At 43.8% G+C, this 23,752-nt stretch overlaps 1 protein-coding gene across 3 annotated transcripts in view; it reads left to right on the forward strand.

Annotated features, from left to right (window-relative positions):
• Window positions 1-23,752, forward strand: part of LOC306968649 (RNA binding protein fox-1 homolog 2-like) — a 50,410-nt gene that overhangs the window by 20,658 nt on the left and 6,000 nt on the right. For 2 of the 3 annotated variants that reach the window (XM_079564090.1, XM_079564092.1), the window contains 7 exons: window positions 10,476-10,679; window positions 10,774-10,953; window positions 11,540-11,593; window positions 11,712-11,804; window positions 20,829-20,916; window positions 21,892-21,948; window positions 22,580-22,730. In XM_079564090.1, coding sequence (XP_079420216.1) covers window positions 10,476-10,679; window positions 10,774-10,953; window positions 11,540-11,593; window positions 11,712-11,804; window positions 20,829-20,916; window positions 21,892-21,948; window positions 22,580-22,730 — 827 coding nt within the window. The remainder of the gene's footprint in view (window positions 1-10,475; window positions 10,680-10,773; window positions 10,954-11,539; window positions 11,594-11,711; window positions 11,805-20,828; window positions 20,917-21,891; window positions 21,949-22,579; window positions 22,731-23,752) is intronic. The other variant, XM_079564091.1, reaches the window with a different exon arrangement.

The following is a 23,752-nucleotide window of genomic DNA, read 5'->3' on the forward strand; positions in this document are numbered from 1 at the left end:
GCAGTTCACTACTTTTCAACTTTGTCACCCATTTATTGCTTCAGGAGAAGTCTGGCTCTGCCTTTTTGCCGTTTAGTCTACGAGTTTGTCTCATTGCTCCAGGAACAGCTAGCCATGAATGTTGTGTGCTTGCATGCGAACATTAGCTGGAAATGCTGACGTACCGCAGTGCAGTCTGAATTTTAGTTGATATTGCTGTTTGTGCAAGGCTGTGCTTAGCATATGGTGGGTGTGTCTGTGCTACTTTAGCTGGGAGACAGCCTGAGGAGGAGAGCCGTGCTGGGGCCCTGTTTCAGCACGTCCTGCTCCGGTCTAGGGTTCCTCCGGGCGCCGCGGGAGGTTGGGGTGCATACAGCAGGTAGTTTTGGCTGCTCTGTGCCTGTGTTGACATGAATGTATAGCAGGAGTTACTTGCCCGTAGCACGCTGACTACTCACAGTGTCACGATAGATTCATGTGTGTGTGTACGTGTGCTGTGTGCAGAGTGTGCAGCGTTGGCAGGCCGTCTAACATTATCATCCGAGCTGTCCACGTAGCTCAAACCTCATCTGTCCCTGGACGGGGGGAGACAGGTGCCAAGGACCAGTTGTTTCAGAGCAGCTACACACCAGTTGTTGCTTGAAATACTTGAGCGTCTCGTTCTGGCTGCACACAGTTGCTATTAATGAAAACACAGTCACACTACTGTCCTCTCGTAACATGAGCTCACAGACAGCAATGTCTGTCAGTCACAAATCTACAGAAAACCTCCAGACGCTGCCTCATTCCACATCCTTTTCTTTCTGCTACATCAACTTATTAAAACTATAGAAGTAATTATTTCCCTGTTTTGTTGCAGAGTTGCTATTAGCTACACCATGTTGAACTTCAGTTGTTATGGCTGTTTTCCTTCAGTAGTGATGCAGTGAAGCCCAGCATAAGTGTATGTGTGTGTATCCTCTGCGTATGCTCTATATAATATGGGGCAATGGGCCGACTGTTTACTCTGAGTGATGCCGCTGTGCTCATCGGTCGCTTCCGCGTGACTGAGCCCACAACAAGACCACTTAAATCTCAATCAAATGTTGCCCTTTTCACCATGAACTTTCCCTCCGTGCCCCCTCCTCCGCTGTTTGTCTCGCCCTCCAGGCTGTAGCTGCTGTAAGCTAAACACATTATTCCTCTTCAAAGAGAGAGGCACCAAATGGAGGATGGCTGCAGTAACGAGAAGGGTGTAAGCCGGCAGGGTGGGTGCACTTTAAAGGTGACACGCCTGCAGACACCACATTACTCTGGAAAAACCTATGTCTGCAGTGCACCCTGTTTTGGGGGCACATTAGAGCTACCTATCAAACCTTTAAACTCGTAGAGTGTAGAGCTGAATATTGTAATAAGTTAATAAAAGACCTTGGTGATGCCCCAATATTAGTTGTTTTCTTGCAGTAATAATATATTGTGGAGCCTTAGCTTAGACCGTTCCTTGATTAATTCCTGTGCAGAGCATGTGCACACCTGCTACGTTTATAGGGAGTCCAGATGTCGGCTGACGGCTGCATGAGACAGCTCAGACAGTGGGACGCAGTAATAAAAAGTGCAGCTCCTCTGTTTGTTGATGTGGTGTCATTGTGGCATTTGAGATAAGTAAAGCTCTGCAAGTTTATTTATGTGAGAAGGGTTGAAGGGGACTGCACATGGGTTTAATATATTCACCTCTACTTGAACTCAAACTCAGAACTCTCTGTTGCTTCTCTACCTGTGTGCATTTCCCTCTTGTTCCGAGGTGTCGCATCCTTCCCCGACCTTTGTGCTAAGCTGACAAAGTAGGGTGACAATCCAGCCCGATAGTATACTGTGAGCAGTCTGCGAGTATTGCCTGATCGGCTCATCCTCTGCATTACCTTCACAAAAGTGCACAGTGAGCAACTTTAGGGACGACAGGCCTTCAAGGAATTCACCAGGGATCCACGCCCAGGTGCCGCTGTTCGAGGGGTGGAACTGCAAACAACATGGAAATAAACAGTGGCTGAACTCGATCCACCAACAGGGACACGGTCTGCTCTAGGGGCAGTTTACGCTAAAACATGGACATCTATTGCTGTACGCAGCGGTACTTGACGTCCCAACACAACTCCTCACATTGTCTTTTCACTAATAACAGCCGTTTTAAGGTTTAGTTGATCACTTTCCAAGTAATAGTCATAACCATTGAGCTAGAACCAAATATGAAGCAAAATATGCTCAACGTGGCGAAACAATCCTTTTAATTTAGTCACGGAAATACCAAAGTGTGAATAAAGAAAAAAAATGCGCCTTTAGAACAAGCAACTGGAAACGAGCTTGGCAAAACACATTTCAGACTCAATAATTCTCCGTCCAGGTTTAGCGATGGCTGGAGTGTCCACTCCGCATTATTGGTGGTCTATTGCACTTTAAACTGTTTTCACAATGCTCCTAAAGCTATGATGTTGTCAGTCACTAATGCGGCTGTCACTGCTGCCTCGGGGCATGTGGACAGAGTCGAGGTGAGAAAACATGGACCACAGTGAGTACAGAAGCACCACTTCAGTGCGGGCAGCTCAGTACAGCTTACATTACTGAGTATGTGCTGCTTTATTGGAAAAGAACAATAACATGCATCTTATGATTACAAGTGGGCAAGGCACATGGAAGACAAAAGTCACCAGAGTACGTTATTCCATTTGAGTTTTCTTTAAACTCTCGGAGACTCTTAAATTAAGCTAAAGCGAGACTTCGGTTTAGGTTTAGTTCACAACGGAGTGTTTGATTTTGATGCGTTTTGGGGCTATCCAAGGTGAAGGCATGTGGAGCTGCCACTGAGATTATGGTAATGTGTCCCATGTTGACGATGATGCGAAGTGTCAAAAACAGGCATGTGGCATGTCACACAGCTCAGAGGGACGAGGTGACACTGACGGACAGCCATGTGTCCAGCGCCTGCTCCCCACTGCGGTCAACAACTGTGCACAACCTGAGGAGGACACGCTAGTATGTGCATCCTTATTCAGCTAAACGCTCAAAACTGCATTCAAGAAGAGAAATCGATCGTCAAAGTAAAGGCGAAGGTCTGTGTCACTTCCTTTGCTCTGCTACTTTGTGGTCTTAAAGAATTTTTTGTATCTTTTTTTTAATGTCCTTATGAGGATGTGGGCTGTGGCCTGTCTTTGATGGACATGACAGAGCTGTAAACCCCTTGAGTGACTGGAGAGGCGGGCACTGTTTTTTTAAGGAGTTAAAAAAAAAAAATCTCCCTCTGTCTTTCATCAAGTGTTGTGGCGAGTACGAGCGCAGAGGAAGAGGGGGGGGGGCATTACACTCCCAGCAACAGAACAGGCTGCAGTGGTTGAAGACGCTCCCTCTGTCCTCAGGCATCCTCTCCCACTCTGTAGTTATACAAGGCAAACTGTATGATTGATGAGCACAGTCAGAGCCAGTAGCATAACCACTTAGCCATTAATCAGTGGCTGCTGGGCGCGTTGTTACTTGGGTGGTTAGGTGAAAGTCGGCAAAAGCAGAATCACGCTCGGTCGGCTCCGCAGTGAAGGAGTCTCTCCCCTCCCCCGCACCCCCCAATACGCTCCGAGGAAAAAAAACATATGGTGCTTCAGGTAGCACCAGGCTGCAGCTGTGAGAGAGCAGCGACTCCAGATGGACCCCTTTGAGTCTTCTGTCAGTATTTAAAGATGAGGAGCTCCAAAACGCCTATGTCCAGTAAAACTACAACACAGCAAATCTCAAAGCTCATCCTATTTTAGTCCATGTATTATTTCAATTCAACCCTGGGCTGCACAGTTTTGTTTATTTCAATTACTATTAAACCAACTGTTTATTTATTTCTTCAGGCCATTTTATTTCAGGAAGGTATATCCAATTATAGCAAATGTGTTGTACCTACATTTTCTTTACTAACTTTAACGCTTCGCAAACATTTCAATTATTCAGGGGAATGAGTTCATAATCACGGGGCTTTGTAATGTTTACAATATTAGCCTCCACCAGGCTAATTGTGTTTTGTATGAGTCCTACTTCCAGGTTTATTACCGCTCAAAATATCCTGCAGAAGCCACACAATAGTCTTTTTTTATGACTGCGAACCCAATTTACAGCAAAGGGGCAAAACTAATTTCACAACTACAAGCTCAAACAACAGGTATAGCCCCTTTTTAAAACAAAAATCACTCAGAAAACACTGAATTATTCTATTCTGTGGAGCCTGGTGCTGCTTGTCTTGTTGCCCCGAGCTTAGCTCAATTGCAAAAACTGTAAATGCAGTCTAATCCCAAAGCACCACGGCCGGATCTCCTTTCTGTTCTTGGACACGCTCACTTGCTAAGCAGAAGATTGTGCTTGGTGTGACAAATGCCTTGTGTTTGTATCTGCCACAGACTCGGTACCAGCCACATGCCAAACAAGCATGACCAACACACATTGAAAAGCAAGCTGTTTTAAGACCCTTTGGTCCGGAATAAGTGGTGTTCACTAACCTGGCTAACGCCAGGCTGCTGTGTGCGCTCGAATCATTTTGAACTGCACAGCAGCCTGGGGACCATGGACGAAATTTTCGCATGGATTTGGGAACCAATCACAGAACGAGGAGGGACGGCAAGACGATGACACGCCATTCGATATACGGAAGCTTGTAGTTTATTAACGGATTAAAAAAAAGTGTATTTACGGATCCAACGTGACAGCAGCAGACACGATGGTATTTTTTCGATCAAGCTTTAGGCCGCGTTCTAAATAGTTTAGCTCAAACGTTTATAGCGGGTACGTCATACGTCATCTCATACGATGATACGATTGGCTATGGCTACGTGCAGACGCATGATAGACTTTTTTGTTTTGTTTTTCGTATCGCCCAATAAACGACTATGGACGATCTTAAACCACACCTCTCCTACGATAAAATGAATTGGTGGTCCCCAGACTAAATATCACTTGTGATTTTAGTCTGGTGTTAGCCAGGCTAGGTGTTCACATTGGGGCGGTGGATATGTGGATGTAGAGTTAAGTCGTGGTCTGACCCTGTGATGATCTGCCATCTTGGAGAGATCGATCTGTGCAATGCTGCCGTTACACTTTTCAGAAAATTACCCCTTTGGCTTTCGTTCTGCTCTGAATGAGTGGTGGATTTAACCAAACACATTAAAGTTAGAACCATAAAAAGCAGCAGCCATGTAGTACATCTCTTACAGGCAACAGGAAGCTACTGAAGATGCACATGGAGGATTTTCTGTATGGATGTTTCTTTCAGTGAATCACCGTACTGAGTTGTATTGAGTCCTTCCTTTGCAGAGCCTGCCATCACATTTGGGCCCATTTTAAGTGCATTAGTCTGCAGTAGCTGTCAAGTCTTCATCTAAACTAGCTTGTCAGGACATGTAAAAGCCATAAACATGATGGAGCATGTGCCTCAAAGGGTGTGTCCTGTACCTGTAGCCCAGGGATGCTTCTGACACGCTCGCAGCCATGGGCCAAATGAACAGGGATGATAGATTTGGTTGTATGAATGGAAGACGATTCTTTCACAGAGGCGTAATAGCTTTCCATTTTTTCCCTGGTCCTGGTACATTAACCATGCTCTGTTTGCGATACTTGTACATGAAAATTTTTGGGTACCTGTGCTACATGTTTCTTTATCTAGAACAATAAAACAAAACAATAATGCTTGTAAAACTCATTAGCATCTTTATGATTCTAAACACCGTTAGGCCTGTCACGATAACAGAATCTCAAGTTCGATATATGTTGAGGCAGAAAGCTGTCGTGATAAACAATATTACTGAAGACATTATAATGCCACAGAAACTAACTCTAAAGCTTAAAATACATATGGCCTCCCTGCGTCACATCAAGGTAAGGTAAGGTAAAGAATCATGTAATCCTCACTGAGCCAATCAGAAAAGATCACCCTACAGCACAGATCCCACTGCTGTGTCATTTGACCAATCAGAGACCTGTCACACTCTCAACTTCCTGTTTCCTGTGTCTGAAAAAGGCCCAAGTCTTGATAAATTCCATGTACATTTCTTTACATAACTTGAAAACTTGAAAACTAATCAGAGCAAGTTGATGAAACTTACGTATTGATAAATAATTGTACTAAGTGATGATATATTTGTCGGTTTTGGAGAGCGTGGTGAAATAAGCAAAATTACAGCATGAAAAAGACAGGCACCATGTTTGATCATACGCCCTGTTCACTTAAACCTTTAGTTAATTAGTTTTGTCCATATTTGGAAATGCCCGTTACACCTTTTATTCATACTTACAGTATTTTGGTGTCCAAAGAACCAACAAACCCGAGGACTATGTTTTGATGATGCCAAAGGTTATTTTTAGTCAAACATATTGGAGGTGACTGACCCCTCCCACTGCACGTAAAGCACAATCACATTACAAAAGCTCTTACCTATGACGGGTGTGATTGTTCAAACATCAATATCACAAAATATACATCATTTTAACATTTTTAAACTCCATATAGTTCCTTTCAAGGGCAAAGAACCAAATATGGTAACTTCCCTCACATTGATTTTCTACATGATATTGAAACATTTTGAAAAATGTTAAAACAGAACTAGACTTGTGTTATTTCCTCCAATAACGCTCTTAATTTGAAATGATTTATTTCACCGTTTTCATAAACGGTTAAGCTCTGTCCGGAAGGTACTTCATCTTAAAATATCCCGCAATGAACGTGAAATAGACTGAGATACACCTTACATTGGGTACAAAGGAAAGTACAAAATAAATGTATTGACTGATATAGAGCCCAAAAATATATTGTTTGTCAATTATTGAACGATGAATCGATATAGTAGTTATAGTGACGGGACTAATCACTAAAGTAATGTATTTGTATCGTGCTACAAAACATCGCAACATCACAAAATCAATATCACCCCCACTCTGAATGGTCCCCAGCCTCAGCAATATTGTCTGAGTTGCAAAAATAATTTGCTGAACTCAAGTTTTCAACGGAAGTGTTTTTTTCCGTTTATAAACACACATGTATTAACAGGTAAAAGTATCATTTTTAGCTCAATTCATTCAGTGTACTTTTATCTTATCAAAAAACAGACGTGTCTCACTCTTTTCACTATTGAGATCCGTCCGGTTCGCGTTAATAATAGTTCTCAAAATCGTCCGTAAGCGTCACATCGCTGCTTATGAAGAGGACCCAAAAAGCCCGGTAACATTGGGGCACGAGAGCCGCTGCTCAGGATTAATCTGAGGAGTGATTAGGCTGAGTAAGTGGCCATTTACATTCTGCTGACTTTTGACTTTTTCATTCAATTACGTGCTCCATTAAAAAACCTCACACATTTTAATTGGAGAATTGTCATAAATTCTTTGGCAATAATTGGAAAGAAAAAAAAGGCCCGTCTTCTCAATGCTGTGGCAGGTTTGCGCTATTGACCTTGTGTCCGCGCTGAGCTCCTCGTAGTATTAGATTTATCCAGGACGAGCTCAAATTCATTTCTGGATGAAGTGGCGAGTTGATAAATGGAGAACGCGATGGCGGCGGACGTGGATCATAAATGAGAAACAGACTCCAGCGGCGGCATTCCTGACCCGCACTCCCCTACATGGCAACATCATATACCGAAGCACAGGGCCAGCCAGGAAAAGTGCAATCATGGAAAAAGAAAGTGGGGGAAAGGGACTATGGGAAATAGTGACACGCTGATTTAGTGTGGTCGAAACTTTCCAGGCTCCGCTTTGTGATTGCCACAAAGAAAATGCATTAGTAGAGAAAGTCAGACCTTCAAAATAATAAAGACAAGCCTGGTTGCCATGTATTACACATTTAGATTATTGCTGACTGATTGGCCAATGTATCAAACACCCTGTGGGCTTTTTGACTGAACAGTTGGGCAGATGTCGCCTCGACACAGATCGGTAAAGTTTAGAAAGTATCTGAAAACAATTTCTTCATACTTAATCCAAAGCATGTGTAGCGATCTAATTCATGTGTATCCTGTATCTTTAAGCATGTTATCTGGCAATGCTAAGCTCATTATACTGTAAAAAACAACAACATTACATACACTTTTTCATACATAATTTATAATAAATTTAGCTTGAGGTAAGATCTCCACGAAAACGAGAATTACAATCTTACACCCTTTGGCGAACAACAAAGACAAAATGGAGATGGTTCTCCGTGCTGCCCTGGGATTAGACGACATTTCCAGTTGCACGCTCTATCGGTTGTGCCCAGAGCTGCCTGTCTCTCAGATGAGCTTTAGCCCTAACTAGCTGAATACAGTTGTCACAGTAGTGGAGCTGTGTGCAGTCAGTCGGCCTGTAGGCGCAGGGAAGTGAAGAGAGCGAGCAGGCGAGAACGGCGCTCATTTGCTTTGTGGCATTGCATCTTAGTTACTCTGTCTAATTAAAAAGGCTGTCTGGAGACTGAGTGTCTCCAGGCGTCACCCTGCCCACATCCAGCCCGCGGCAGACGCTCCATGGTGTTGCCGTGTGTCATACCTCAGCCAGTATTTCAACTTCTCTTGACAAAAATATCCCGTTAGAAACAAAATCATTAACTACCACCTTTGTTATCATTGAAATTGCAGCGTTGATTCAAGACATTTGACATTCACAATTTTATTTATTTACAAAACCAATATATCGGTGGGCTGATATTATCAGCAGATGCAGACACTCTGAGGAATATCGGCTCTGTGTTAAAATGATGCCAATATAGACGATCTTTACTTGCGAAAGACTTTTGTGAATATCTTCTGAACAAAACATGACTGGAGGTTCAGAGCTTTAAAATGAGCCCGAGTCTCCCTGGCCTCCGGGGAGCTGTGTGAAATCACACTGAATATTTGTGTGAAAAAGTGCTCCCTTCTTTTACAGATTCTGCACACATGTTACACAATCGCCCATGCATTCAATATGATGCGAGATAAATACTTGGGGATTTGGTTTTTGCATAAAACTAGACTTTCATCTCGTGTCCACAGGTCAGCTGCCATCTTGGTCTGTTTATATGGAGCATGGTTAGTGTCAAACATTTAGCAACTGTATGGAGCTCAATTAGTGCCAAATAGTGAGAATAAATGCAGGTGTCACACAGAAGGTTAGGTTTATAACCATTTAATGACTCACATATTAGTTGTAATAATCGCAAAAGGCCATATTTAAAAAATGTTTATCTCCACAATTACACGTAAACGACCTGTCTGTTCTCTCAATACTTGCATTAATCGTGTTTGTTTACTGACCCCACTTTGTTAGTTTCCGCTAAATTAGACAATTGAAAACAGTGTTTTTGTGCCTATAATCCCTTGGCCCTTCTTAAATTCTGCTACAAACACAAAGTGACAATGAAACCCAAAAATGGCTAGATGCGTAGAGCCAAAAATCAACTTGGTTTAAAGCTAAAGCTACAGAAGGACATTAAAAAAAATATTTAAATAAATAATTTCATTACAACCATTTATTCCTATGATTAAAACCTTTTAATATAGTCCTAAAAAATACACATATATCCTCCTTTCCAACCCACTTCATATCAATATCGGACCCCAAATATCTGTATCAGTTGGGCCCTACACAAAACCATTCATGTTGTTTTTCACGAAGAGTCTTTGTTTCGTAAAAGTGGACTCCCCGGAAGCGATACACAGCTTTTAACTAGCCTCCCACCTTTCCCCGCGTTTGTGCAACCCTATTTAACAATACGATACACTAATCCCAAATGCCCGAGGCTATCAAGTGAAAATAATTGCCATAACTCCGATCAATGTGTGAAATTTGTGCGGCTATCGTCGTCCCACTTGCACGTCTTTACATCACCCACAGTTTCCCCTTCTTCTTAGTCTGTGTGAGAAAACTTGAGCCTGCCCTTGAGGGTGTGAAGACTGAAGGCGGCTGCAGTGCGGAGTCACTCTCGGAGATAAGACGCGGTAGATATATTGGAACAGGGGCTATAAAGATTCTGTAGATGCTCCTGCAGCTCCTGATAGAGTTGTAAGGGAACAAAGACCTGTGCGCCCTATCAGATACACAGTAAATCTGAATTATAGATGCAAAAGGGGAATCCACTGGCTGCGCAGCTTTAAAAGAAAAAAGCAACAACGCTGTAAACGCGTCACGGTGTATTTATTCACGTTTGTCTGTGTCCACGCATCCTATGAGCATCTTGGTTATCTCAAACTGTGTATCGAATTTTCTGACTCTTAATAATAGATGTGTTTGCTGTAAATATTTCATGGTCGGCTGACTGAAAACACATGCCTGTCAGAGATATGGAGGTGCAGGGAAGAGGGGGAGGGGGGGTTGGCGAGCGAGCCGAGAGAGAGAGAGAGAGAGAGAAAGAGAGAGAGTGAAACGTAATAGGCAGGTTTTAACCCTCGTCTCCCGCCTTCCTCAGCCAATGGAAGCAGCGTGCTGACTGTATATATGCTAATCGCCTCTCTCCCTCCGCTTCTCCTCTTTCTTCCTCGCGTGCGCTCCTCCAGGGCTCCCAGGATTCGACGGGAGGACAGGAAGGGTTGGTGGCTCCGCCTTTTGCAGCGTTCCCCCCTCCGCCCCCACCTCAAAACGGCCTGCCCGGGACGGAGTTCGGCCCCGGGGCCATGTTTGGTGCTGCGGGCCAGGGCACAGCAGAAGTAGGGGCCGGCGCGAACGGGGCCAACGGTGCCGCCGCAACCACAAACATCAATGTAAGTGTCGCTTTCTCCTCACAAGTGGTTTGCCTTTCAAGTTGTTTTTCCCCCTTTTGTTTTGTTAATCATTTTCAACCTTGTCCCATCACAGGTCAAGCCAGACGAGGAGTCCCAAGGCGATGCGGGGGTGCAGTGCGGGTCGGTGGGCGCGGCGGGCGCGGGAGGAGGGTCCACGGGAGACCCATCCGAGGCCAAAGGCACCCCGAAACGGCTGCACGTCTCCAACATCCCCTTCAGATTCCGCGACCCAGACCTCAGGCAGATGTTCGGGGTAAGGATCAGTAAATCAAGTCCGGACACGTCTGTGGGGGGGGCGGGGGAGGGGCTAGGTCACATGGCGGCGGGGTGGGCACAGAGGCAGAAAATGAATGAGAAAGACTGGCCTGGGATAATTGGCTGTGTGTGTCAGCGCGTTAGCAAGAGGCCAGGGTTCAAAGGAAGAGAAGAGAAGCAGCAGAGGCTTTTGTCTTTGGTACTATAGTGACCCCTGGTGTCAAGGATATGGAACGGCTCTTTTTTTTCTGTCATTTTAAGCTTTAGGGCTTTTTCCTTTTTGTTCTTTGATGAAATGATGAAAGAAAAATATCAATGTTTACTGAGGGAGTGGTCTGTTCTTTCTCCCACGTGTTATTGATCTCAAAAGGGATGTATATACAGGACATCATTCTGTTTTGTAACGCATTTCATGCAAAGTTAAAATCACAAACTCTTTATCGCAGTATCCGTATCGTCACAAATGTACAAAACCTTCCATCTGACTGGGATTTGCACATTTTTTTTCGCATTGTTGAGTCTCTTTGTATCATGAGATGTTTTCTACTGTTCTCTCCTAATGTTTTTTTTTAATTCTTTTTCAGCAATATGGGAAAATACTTGATGTAGAGATTATTTTCAACGAGAGGGGATCCAAGGTAAGTGAACAGCGCTTTGTGATGTTGAATATTTCATGCTAGCATTTGTATTCCAAGTATAACTTTAACTGCTTGTGATTCCCTCCTCATCCCCTGTAACCTGTGCCGTGTACTGCAGGGTTTTGGCTTCGTGACATTTGAGACCAGCGCGGATGCTGAGAAAGCCAGAGAAAAGCTTCACGGCACGCTGGTGGAGGGCCGTAAGATTGAGGTAATTTTCTTCACGCTGTCTCCACCTCTACTGCCTCCCTTCCTCTGCCTCTCTCTGTACTCTTGTGCTTGAACACTGACTGCTGTAGCTTAGCTCTCATCCTCCCTCTGTAGTCACATGCTCTGATGCAGCCCACTGGTATCCCACTCCCTGGACCCCCTGCTACAAAGCTGTTCATTAGTTAAAAAACAACAACAATAAATCTGTTTTCTTCCTTGTGTTTTTGTGGTGCCAGTGATTGGGGGTGCAAGAACAGTACATAAGGCATGCTGGTTACTTTTTCGTCTGCTGCGTTTATTTTTTACACATTTGCCTCTTCACCTTTTTTCCCCTCACTGAACTCATAGCCACGCGATGTTTCAACTTTTCTTTGTGCTAAACTGGGAATGTTTGTGTGGTGGTGCCGGCGGTAACTCAGAGGAACTCAGGGAAAGGATGATGCATGGCAGATTGCTGTCATTTAGTTCTTTAGCGTTAGAAGTCCTTCCGTGTTCCTCTCTCCCGGCGCTGTGGCTTAGTGGTCGTGACAAGCTTCTGGCTTCTGGTGCTACGGCAGCATGCTGGGATCACAGCGACACTGACGCATGTTCACTTTCTGGAGATGTGGCCAGAGGGGTATGGTGTGCACTGTGCAGTTTCTGTGAGTGGAGGTTGTGTTTTCATTTATAATTGAAGCATGTGCTGACTGTGTACAGTTGCTCTTTTCTTTTTACTTGGGGGTTTCAAACAGCCACTCAGTCAATTTTGCAGACCAAAGCCACTGTAAGCCAGGATCTGTGCATGGGCTTACGGTGGGAAGTCCTTCCTGTGAGTGTGTGGATGTTGAAGTCATTCCTTGCATGACAGATGAGACTGGCTGGATCCCCCCCCCCCATCCCCCCCCTTTGATTATTTTCTGCAGAATGGTTGCGAATGAAAGACCAACCACCTGCTCCACACCCTTTCACCTCCATCTCCAGTCAATCAGCAAGCTGAATGGATACAGATGGAGCCCATACAACTGTCTTGCATTTGTGTTGTCGAGTCCCTGTCCAAATTCCTGCATGCTCCCAGCCACTCAGTCATAACGAGAAAGCAGTTTGTCTTTATTTTGAGTTGTCACGCTGCATGTCGTGCTGGCGTGGTGGTGTCGGGCCGTGGTGAATTGGCTGCATGGTGGGTCGAGCAGCGGGAGCCTGTGGAGTGTTGTCGGTGCATGGGTCCAGAGACAAAGTCTGACACAGGACAAACACGGATTTGTGTCTCCTAAAGAAGCGTTTTCTCTTCTCTCGCAGATGTTAACTGTCACTTTAACTGGGTCATTTCAGAGTTTATTAGCAACATTGGCATATCAACAAAATGAACTAATAAATAAACTAAAAGAATAACTCTGAAATACAGGCCATTTGTATGATGTTTGTAACTCTTTTACCACAGTGTATGCAGTTCAGTAGCATGAGTTTAGCATGGCAACTCATACTATAGGTGAAATCTCTATATCCACTCAGAATTAGTCCAGGCAGTGGGTGTTTTGTTTTGCATGTTAAGCTGTTCTTTGAATTCCTTCGATGAAACTTCCTTATTTGTTCATTTAGCATGAAATCAGCTGCACTCTGCAGCCTTCAAGTCGTTCCACTCATTGGAATAGGGCTGAGGAGCTGAATTTTAAAGTTGTTTAAATGACTCCAGTCTGGCATTTCTTATTCTCAGTGCATGTCTGTGGGAGTTATTGAGCAGTTAATAATAGTGCATGCACTTTGCCAACATAAACCAGTCGGCGCTCAAAGTGTTGTGCTCAAAGTTCCATGTACTTCTCTTTGTCTGGGATAAAACTCTGCGTTTTGAAGAAGTCACTTTCCCGCGTGCTTCCAATGTACCCATGTAAGTCGCCCAACTACAACTGTCTCTACCTGCTTTCTGTGACCTCATCACATTCTCATCATCTATATATGGGCTGCAGAGCCCTATATATAGTCGTGCAAGTGTGTGTATGCGTGTGTGTGTGTGTATGTGTGTGTGTGAATATGCTCTCACAAACACCTCCATGCGTCTCCACTGATCCATCTCTAACCATGTTTCAGCCTATGTGTTCAGCTGACCTTCATTGCATCGGTTGGCCTTGTGCACATGCACATCACTGCCATTAACTTTGAAAGCTAATGATGGAACAGTCCTTGGATTCATTTCTTCACATGCGTCACTATTCATTCATGTGCATCTGCTGACAGAGAAGCATTAACCAGTAGCACAAATGCACATCTATCATTTAGGATGACCGGTAGTGCTTATCAAATCCACGTACTTCTCGTCCTGTCAACAATTACAGCATAATATACCACCTGCTCTTTAAAGCGGTGAAAAAGATATGTAATTTAGCTCTTCTTTATTTCAATGCACTCGATGGTTCCATCTGCTGCAATGTCAAACTGTCAAGATGAACTGCAGATTGAAATAAAAGCATTGGATTAAGTTGTTTACACACTCAGCCTGAAACAATTAACGCAGTGAAAAAAGGCCGCTTTATCTGTTCAACTTTGATCTTTGTTGAGCTCCTATGTACTAGAACTCCACCAAGGACAAGAGCCGCACACGTGGGTTGCCGAGGAGGACATTATAGGAACCTTTAACCTCCCGTTAACTAACACGCTTCAGGCTGCAGCCCTATGTGGCTGCTATAGTGACAGCTCTTCTCAGCGCAGAGTTCCAGAGTGAATTGTGCAAAGCAGCTGAGGTGTGTGTGTTGCATCTGCATGTGATCTGAGACAATAGTGCATCATTTCCGTATGCGTCAGGGCTGCACAATATTCTGGAAATGTACATGAAGTTTGTCTTATTTATATCAATACATTCCTCACTTCCGAATTAAGTGCTAGGTCAATGTTAAGGTCTGTCAAACATCAGTGTAAATGTGCCAGAACCGTACAAACATTTACGGGACGGGGAATCGGTCTTTTTATCTTATTGGGCCGCTCTTATACGGCCATGCCATCTCTGTAGTCCAGTCATAACCTAGTTAGTAAATAGGCTAATCACAATGCACCCGCTAATGCTAATGCGGCAAGTGTTTGTTAGTTTACAAACTCACTGAGAAGGCTCTGCTAATACACAATTATTGCAAAGAAAGACTTACCTTTGCTGTATTTTCATGACGGTGTAAGAGTAGAGTCAGAACTCTAGTAGAATCAGTCCAACAGCTGCAATCAGCAGGAGCACTAAACAAGTCCGTCCTTTTGCTTATGCATATTAAGTAGCCATGTGGTCCGGGTGTGACTCAGGCTTTCAAAGTAATACAATAGACATGGGAGGGCCTTTAGACGCCAGTAGGACTTAAATAGCATGTGTCTGTCACTGCAAGGGTTATAATACTTCATCTGCTGCCGCTGCTGTGGTGTTTAAAGGGGCTTAAATGCTGGGAGATACATGTTTATGTCCCAAGTAGCAGCCTTTCTTCCATGTTTGTGCATGCGCAGCTCAACTCGACATTGACCCAGCACATATTTCTGAAGTGAGAAATTAATTGATCACTATTGTCAGCATTTAAATTAACATAAATAACTTGTAATGTTTATCATTTTCACTCGCATACCACTTTCATACATTGGCAAAGTGGGTGAAGTGTCTTGCCCAAGAACAGTAGCATACGGCACTCTATCTAAACTACTAAGACGTGCAGACCTTCATGAAATCAGACTGTGTAAATACAGAAGGCGATTCATTAGTTTGTGTGCAGCCCTGATGTGTATGTGTAAATGGCGTCATCGTTGCACTTGCGGTGGTGCATGTCCGACTGTCCGTCCATCCTGAAAAATACTCGTCAATGGGACACAGCTGGCTTCCCTCCGCCTCACCTGAGCCTCATATCATTTTCATGAACTGAGCAGGCATTTGTGAGGCTCTTATTCTGTACTAAAAGGCCCAAAATGACAAAGACGCGTGCCCAAACCACAAAAGCCAGCTCCTCGTGTCCCAGTTTCAGATGAGCGGCCCCCCTCACTTCCCCTCTCTGGAATTTGACTTGTCCAGTTTTGTCATATTGAGTTTGTGTTCCTGCATGACTTGTTTTTAGAGAAGACTATTGGACGTGTGCGTATCCATGCGTGAATGCTTTGTACATGAGTGACAAATGTCCAAAAAGGGGAAAGAGAGTTTGCACTTTCCCCATTCTACTCGTCTGTGTTTGACTGTGCGTCCCATCCATCCTTTCTCTTCTTTATCTCTTCTTATTGCCAGTCTTTTTTCTAACTCATATTTTGTTTCCTTTGAAAACATTTCTATCTTTTTTAACCACCCTTTTATTGTTTGAATGTTTTTTTTTATGGTGACTGGTAGAGAGTGGAAATGTTAGTCATTTTCCCACAAACAATTTAAAAATAGGCTCTTCCTGTGTGGTTCGACTTTACCACATGAGCTTTTTTTTTCATTTTTTTTCTTGCAGCATCAAACCACAGTCGCTCCTTTTTGTCCTTTTGAATGCAACTTCCCCAGACAGTGTCCAATCAACCCATTGCTATTCTCAAAATGGCGGCTGGTGTGTGCGATATTTTTGACAAGTCGATGCACATCTAGCTTTTTGTATGGCAAGGTTGCCCCATATCTCCATTACTCTTTTCAACGTCTCCCGTTTCTTAGGCTGGCTCGTAGCAGCGTGATGCAAAAGGGCTAGAAATAAACGGTTATTAACAGAGCTGATCGACTCCCCAGTGAGCTTTTATGGGGACATTTTAGGCTTCTTTTGTTTTGTAGCTTCATTTGTTCTTTTTATTTATTATATTTTTTCTGTTTTCCTGACGACTTCTGTGTGTTGTTGTCAGTCTCCACGGTAACCACTCGCTGTTCCTACGGCAACGGTAAGTTGTGTACAAACATTTATCACTGAAACTGATCCCACTCCCCCACCCCATCTTTGAAAATTAGCTATTAATAATTTTGATATTAATTAGATGTATATTAATATTGGCACTAGTTTGTTTGGCTGTTGCATCGACAGACGTAGCATTAGCTGTATTAGCCCTAACACCCCCCACCATCTCATTAACACCTCTGGGAATGAGCGACTGTAATCACTGGATGCAAAGATCCTTGTTCTGTCTGAGAAATTCTTCCCCAGGACCTCAAATGCATAAACTGTATCTGTTTGTTTCCCCCAGTGATTCAAAATCAACACAAATGATGCTAAGCCTTTCTCTGTTTCATTGACCTGCCTGCTTTAGCCTAGATTCGCAAAATCCATGTACACACTTGTCTTGCTGTATGTTAACTCTACTCACACAGCGTATTGGTGGACAGTTATGTTTGTTTGGCCACATTTTCACCAGTGGATTAATTTGGGGAATGAACACTGCTGGTTTTTAAATGTGGTGCATTGTATCACCAAAACCATATTTTAAAGGCATGCTGCGTAACATTTCACCTTATGAGTAGAGTAAAGAATAATCCATTTGTTTAATCACGGGTGTCTTTATTGGTGATAAATGCGTAAAAGCAAAATCACCAACTTGTCCGAGGAGATGCTGCTGCTCTGCTTTTATTACAGGGTAGCCAAACTTTAGATTTTAAATGCTTTATTTTGATAACCCACTTAAGAAAATATCATTGTAGGCATGTTGTTTAGCATCAGAAGTACATTTGGGTATCGCTGACTATTTGTACCAACATACAGTATAACCTGGAATGTTACGTTGTGTGGCTTTAATAGAAAACTAGTCGTAAGCCTCTACATTTCACCCATCGAAGTAGGGGCTCTTTCCCCCTGCAGCCATTGAAACACCATTCTCACAAGTTGGTTCACACGTCTACTCAATTCTGGAAACACACTGATAACTATTTATAATGAATGTGTTAACGATACATATCTGCAGTGATTGAATTCCCACGTGCACAGTACCTTTCATTAAAAGAAAAGAAAAAAAAAAAAAGCTTGTGCAGGTATGGCGACTCCTAAAACCAGCCAGTATTAACCATATGCATCTCTGAACCGATATGGGGTTTACCTTGCTGGGTCTATATGCTGCCATGTTGTTTTCCTTTTACATTTCGTTTCAGTTTTTTGGTTCTTTGTAGTGGACTGTCTTGTGTTCTCAGTAGTGGTAGAAGACGTAGTTGTAGTGTACTGGTCTCGGTTTGTGACACAGTTCTAATGCCTGGCCAAGTGTCTCATGTTTATTTAATTTCTCTTTTTTGGGAATGAGGATCTCTCTCTCTCTTCTCTCTTCTCTCTCTTGCTCTCCACATACAATGAGATTTGCAGGAGAATGGTCACCAAATCTAATTGCTTTATATGAATGATGCACCTTGGTATTTTTGTTCATTCATTTTGTGTTACTCTCTCTCTCTCTCTCTTCACTCTATCTCTGTCCTGTTTTTTGACTGGCTCTGTCTCTTAAACCTCACCTGCATCCCCTCCATGTTACCCGTCCCATCTATGTCTTGTATGTGTTCGATGTGGGAGTGCTGCAATTTGTAATTTGATTGGTCTCTACGCTGCATCCGACGCTTGCTGATTGGCTGATTTTTTTTTTTTTCTTCTTTTTTTTTTTTGATTATTGTTTTTCTTTCTCCCCTCCACTTTTTAGTCATGTGATGCACCCATATATGGCTGCGTGTAATTTTTGTGGTATATGATTCTTAATTTTGTCAAAGAGATGTTTTTGCACCCCCCTCTTTCTATCCCCTCCTGTTTTTTTTTTTTTGTATTTTAGTAATTATTTTGTTTTCATAGGTATGTAAACCCCACAAGTTTGGTTTCATATGGAAATGTTTGTCTAATTTGAATTATTTATTGTCGAGGGAAAACAAGGGGCTAAGAAAGGTTTCATTTGTCAACTCGGATTTGCCTTTCGCGCTGGTCTTGTTAGATTTGCATGCGCGCCTGTCAGTCCACCTAACGCCATTAATTGTGCATGACTCGACACCGTGCAGACAGGTGACAAATAAGAGGAAAAAGCTCTCGGGACTGCCCCCCGTCTGGATGGCGATACCTCCCCTCCCTCCCCAAAGGCACGTTGTGAACGCGACGGGACTCATTTGCGGTGGGCTTCAGACCGCTGTTCATGTTACGGTCTTACAGTGGGTTCAGAAAGTTATTGACCTCTTTCACGCATTGTTTCATTAATAACAATGTGAATAAAGTAAAATCAAGTCATTCCAATTTAGTCCTAGGGTCAAGTTTATTCATTACTACATAATACAGAAAGGTACAGTCTGTGTAACCTACATGAATCTAAGCATAGATTTTCTTTTAAAGAGGGGGTTCTCTGCTCTTTTGCATTTGGTAATAATCTCAAACACCTCTTTATCACTATCTTGCACTTTGTTGGTTAGAAAATGTGATCTAAAACAGCTGAAACAAAAATAATATCCAGTAGTTTCACCTCCAGGTTATTCAAGCAAGCTCCTCCCACTCTCCCTCCTCCTTTTTTTAATAGACTGTGCTGTATTGAAGCTATGGCGAGTGTTTAAGTTTAGCAAGAGCACAAAGGATGAGTAAAAGCCTTTCTTGGGTATCTAGGACCTCAGGGAGGGGCTTTTTGGCTAATGGAGAGGATGCAAAGATTACTCAAAGATGCACGACCGCCTCAAATCACAGCTCCACGTATGTTTTTGAGGAGAGAACAGCATTGTAACATGGTAAAAGGCATAATTCCCCTCTTTAAAGAATTTCCAAAATCTAGCAATGAGTGCAGTGAACACTTACTGAACCCACTGTAAATGTGAGTCAGGGTCCAATCAATGGCTCTAGATACAAACAGTTAAGTTCTTGCTCACCCAATGAGGCCTCCGAAGCAAATGCATCTACGCATCCGCCTACATTTTCTCTCTGTCCGTCAAAATTTAGCCGAGATGGAAGCGAGCCTCTCAAGTAGACGCGCATGCTGTCCAACTGCTACAGAAGTCGGACAGTCCGGTGTCCTTGGTGAACCTCTTCCTCCAGCAGAAATGTACAGAACGACTGCAGACAAACGATTCTTTAGGCACGGGCGAGCTGTGTCATCAGAGAGCTACCCGCACTCGGCTAAATGAATCAATCACCGCTGACCTTGTTGTTTGAAATGAGGGGGGGGCAAATGAAGTAAACCCCATTTCCAATTTGAATTAATGAAGGTTGGCTGATAGGAAAACATGACGCGGGGAAGCTATGTGAACAGCAGTCGGGGGCCATAATGGTTTCCTAAATGGGAGAGCGGTGTTTACATACACGCTCGTTCCCAGTCCCGTGTCCTTCTCTGCCACACACAAGCACGCACTCATCATCACCGCCGGCGAAAAGGTCATTAATCTTTAGCTTGTTTCACATTCTGGCAGTGGAGCTCGGAAAGGCGCACTCGAACGGCACAGTTTTTAGAGGGAGCTACAATCTCCTTCTTTTAAAGCCCATCAAAGGAAGATGAGGACAGATCAAGGGACCCGCGTATGAGCCTTTGAAGCCCCCAAGAAGATTATCGGCCATCTTGGAGAGAGAGAGGCATAAGCATTAGCCCGAAAATGTCACCGCACGTACACACAACACGTATTACAATCCTCAATGGATCGTACAATGTGCCCGTCTTTAACACACAAAACGACAAAATTGCTGCTCGCTGTTTCGTTTTCCCTGTCCCGAACATAAGCAGCACTGTCCCCACGGCAGCCCTAATGCCTACCCGCAATGACTCACCAAATCTCCGCTGGGCAACTGGCTTTTAATTGCATGATGACTAAAAATCTCCATAACGGTTCCTACCCACTTTTTTTTTTTTTGCTCCTAGCTGTAATTGACATGCAACACGCAGACAGAACTGAAAGTGTTAGGCAGCCATGACAGGGGTAGAGCGCTGCTGAAATTCTTATGCGTACTCCCACAAGGGAAAGCATCAGGGGAATAATACGCTGTTTTATATCTTACGCAACGGAACAAAATGGTGAACGGCAGTAAACAGCCCGATAAGTAAAAAAAAAAAAAAGAAGAAGTTAGCTGTACTGTGAGCATGCCAGCAGAAAAGTGAAATGTGTTGAAAGTGCAGCTCCGCGGGTGACTTTGCCTCTGACCGTCTCCTCCTCCGTCCCCAGGTGAACAATGCCACAGCCAGGGTGATGACTAACAAGAAAATGGTCAGCCCCTATCCGAACGGAGAGGCCCTGAGCGCGCTGCCTTATGGTAACGAGCACACTCACTCACGCTAACAATGAAAGCGCTAGCGCTACGCACACCCAATTGTTTGACAAAGGAGTTCACAGAAACCACTGAGGAGCATACTTTTAACCTCACAAATAGTTTAAGTTATGGTTCACTTAGCACATAGAGTTCATTTTTGCTTATCTTTCTTAAAAGTAAAACAAGCTGTGAAGTTCATGAACCCACCAATTATTCATTTCAACTTAGAAAAAAACCATTTTGCCGCTTGACCCTTTTTCTGTAGTATCCAAAAGTCACTGTGTTATTCCAGCACTGTTCATAAGGCTGACTATCAAACACTATCAAAGCAATTTATCAACAGTCACTTTGGCAAAGGCTCATGACCCACTCTCTGTAAATGCTCCTGTGACTGTTGGGAATCTGACCAATTGTTTTGTGCTGTTTACTGGCAGTATTAAGTCGATAGGAATCCGCAGAGGATGTTACTGCAGTACAGTCCATCTGGGCAAGATCGAACCTACTTTTATTATTAATACCACCTGATGCTGACCTGCTATAATGGCACACCTAATCCACATTCTGACAGCCAGGGCCGTCAGAGAATGCAGCAGCAGACATTTTAAAAATGTAATCCTCTCCATCACGTGGGCAGAGCGCATATTCTGAATAAAATGTGTCTTTTATGTGAGTTCTTAGCTCTTTTCATACGCTGCCCCCAGGAAATATTCAATACTTTTATGCTTTTCACTTTTACCAATCTACATTCAGCCCGTTTGAAATGACTTTGGTGGTCTTTCATCCATCGGGAAAATACTCCCAGGGACACAGGTTATTACCGACTTCCTTCTTTCTCTAACTACTTATCGTATTTTAATCAATTCAGCTGCTCTTTACGCAGCCACTGGACTGAGCAGCTCTCTATAAAGAGTGTGGTAACATGGAATGGAGGTGTAATGTAGTTTCATTTGACTCTCTTCTCTCTGTGACTGTCCTCAGCAGGTTGGAAATTGAGTCCCATGGTGGGAGCTGTGTATGGCCCTGAGCTCTATGCAGGTGAGACCCCAGGAGCCAATCTTTCTCTATCACCGTCTCTGCACAAACCTCTCGTAATGATAAATGTGTAAAACAGCCATTCTAGACGATCACCCACTGTGTTCATTCATTACTACAATTTAATGTTTAGTTTGAGGATAATTTAAGTAACTTGAGCGTCTCACGGTAATTTTAGTGCTTGCATTCTGAGTGCTTCAAGCAGAGACCAACAGAAGATGGATTTAATCTGTGAAAGAAGATGATTAAATATGAAAGGCAGTAGTCTGTGATTCTTTTATGTTTCCTGAAGGTTCCCTTTGCAGTATGTACTTGGGCCACTGAGTGAATATGCAGTAACATATTGGTTTATTGGGGTAAACTGATGAATAGCTGCACTAACTGTGAATGGCCCAATTATTCATAGTTCATAGTTTTCCTACAATGCTGTGCAGAATAATTGTTGCAGACGTATAGACTTCATTAGTAAACGGACCATACTGCTTTAAATTTAGGTCACATTTCCTTAGAATTTATATTGACTTATTTATTTTGTGCCTGAAGGATTGACTTTACTTATTCTCTTTGTTCTTTTCCTTTCATTTCCTGGGCTTGTTTTCTCTTTTTAATTCGTAAACTCCTATCTCTGTTTCAGTGCCAGGGTTTCCGTATCCCTCAGCGGCTGCGGCGGCCACCACAGCAGCAGCGGCGGCGTTCCGCGGGGCTCACCTCCGAGGGAGGGGTCGGCCCGTCTACAGCGCAGTGCGGGCTGCTGTGCCTCAGGCTGCTATCCCCACCTACCCCGGGTAAGTCGCTCTCTTTGCCCCTGCGTTACTTTGCGCTCAACGCAGAAAGGCTCACACTCTAAAGTGCGTACTTGTACACGGATGAAGTGGCGTTAAACACATAAAACAGATGCGCCTGCTTATATTTCCGCTGGATACAGCCGTACACGCTGGAGATCAAACACTAAACCATTTGTTTTGCTACAAGTCCCGTCCGTCTATTTGCAACACCAGGCTGCAATTTTTCTCAATAGTGTTCCCCAATCCTATTCGAGCAGGTCCCACTTCACTACACGCGCGCTCAAGCCTCTTCACTGCGCACAGCGGGCCAACTGGCCCATTGTCAGCGCGCGCGGCGGCCTTTGAGGACGAGTGCGACGGGCCCATTTGAATAAACAACACAGATACCGACATCGGCGCATTTGCATAAACACATCTAGCAGCCGCTCGGGCACTCGCGCTCCCCTCCTCCGCGCGCACATTACTCACCGTGTGCGTGTGTGTGTGTGTCTTATTGTGCATGTGCTGCTGTGCCGTGCTGATTGGCTAATGGGGTCATGATTACAATGGTACTCCAATCGAAGCCGAATAGATTGGGAAATAGCCGTTGCGGGCGCTTACTGTCACGATTCAAATTAAGCAAGATGGAAAAATTTGGGTTGCAGGAAATGCCCTCTCCATGTCGGCTCCACTGTTTGAGACGCAGGCGGCCTCGCTAACATCGTTTCCCGTGCAAAGAGGCCTGTCCCTCTGCGACTTTCAGCAGCCGGGGAAACAATGCCACTTTATTGTTTCGTTTGGCCCGAAGTACATTTATATTAGTCCCACGGGTCTGTTGTGCATAATGTTTTAGTCGTGGAGCTTCAGTGGAGGTTTTATTTCCTCTGCATGCTGCATGGGTGTGAAATAACTGTTGTTTCTTCTCTTCTCTTCTCTCTACCCCCCCTCCTCTCTCTATTTCGTTGTGCATCTCCTCCACTTTGGTTTTTTGGGACTTGTGCACCACCATCTGTTCCTACATCTCTCTCTCTCCCTCTCTGTCC

Source organism: Gobius niger (assembly GCF_951799975.1).
Source record: "Gobius niger genome assembly, chromosome: 10".
Classification (NCBI taxonomy): Eukaryota; Metazoa; Chordata; class Actinopteri; order Gobiiformes; family Gobiidae; genus Gobius; species Gobius niger.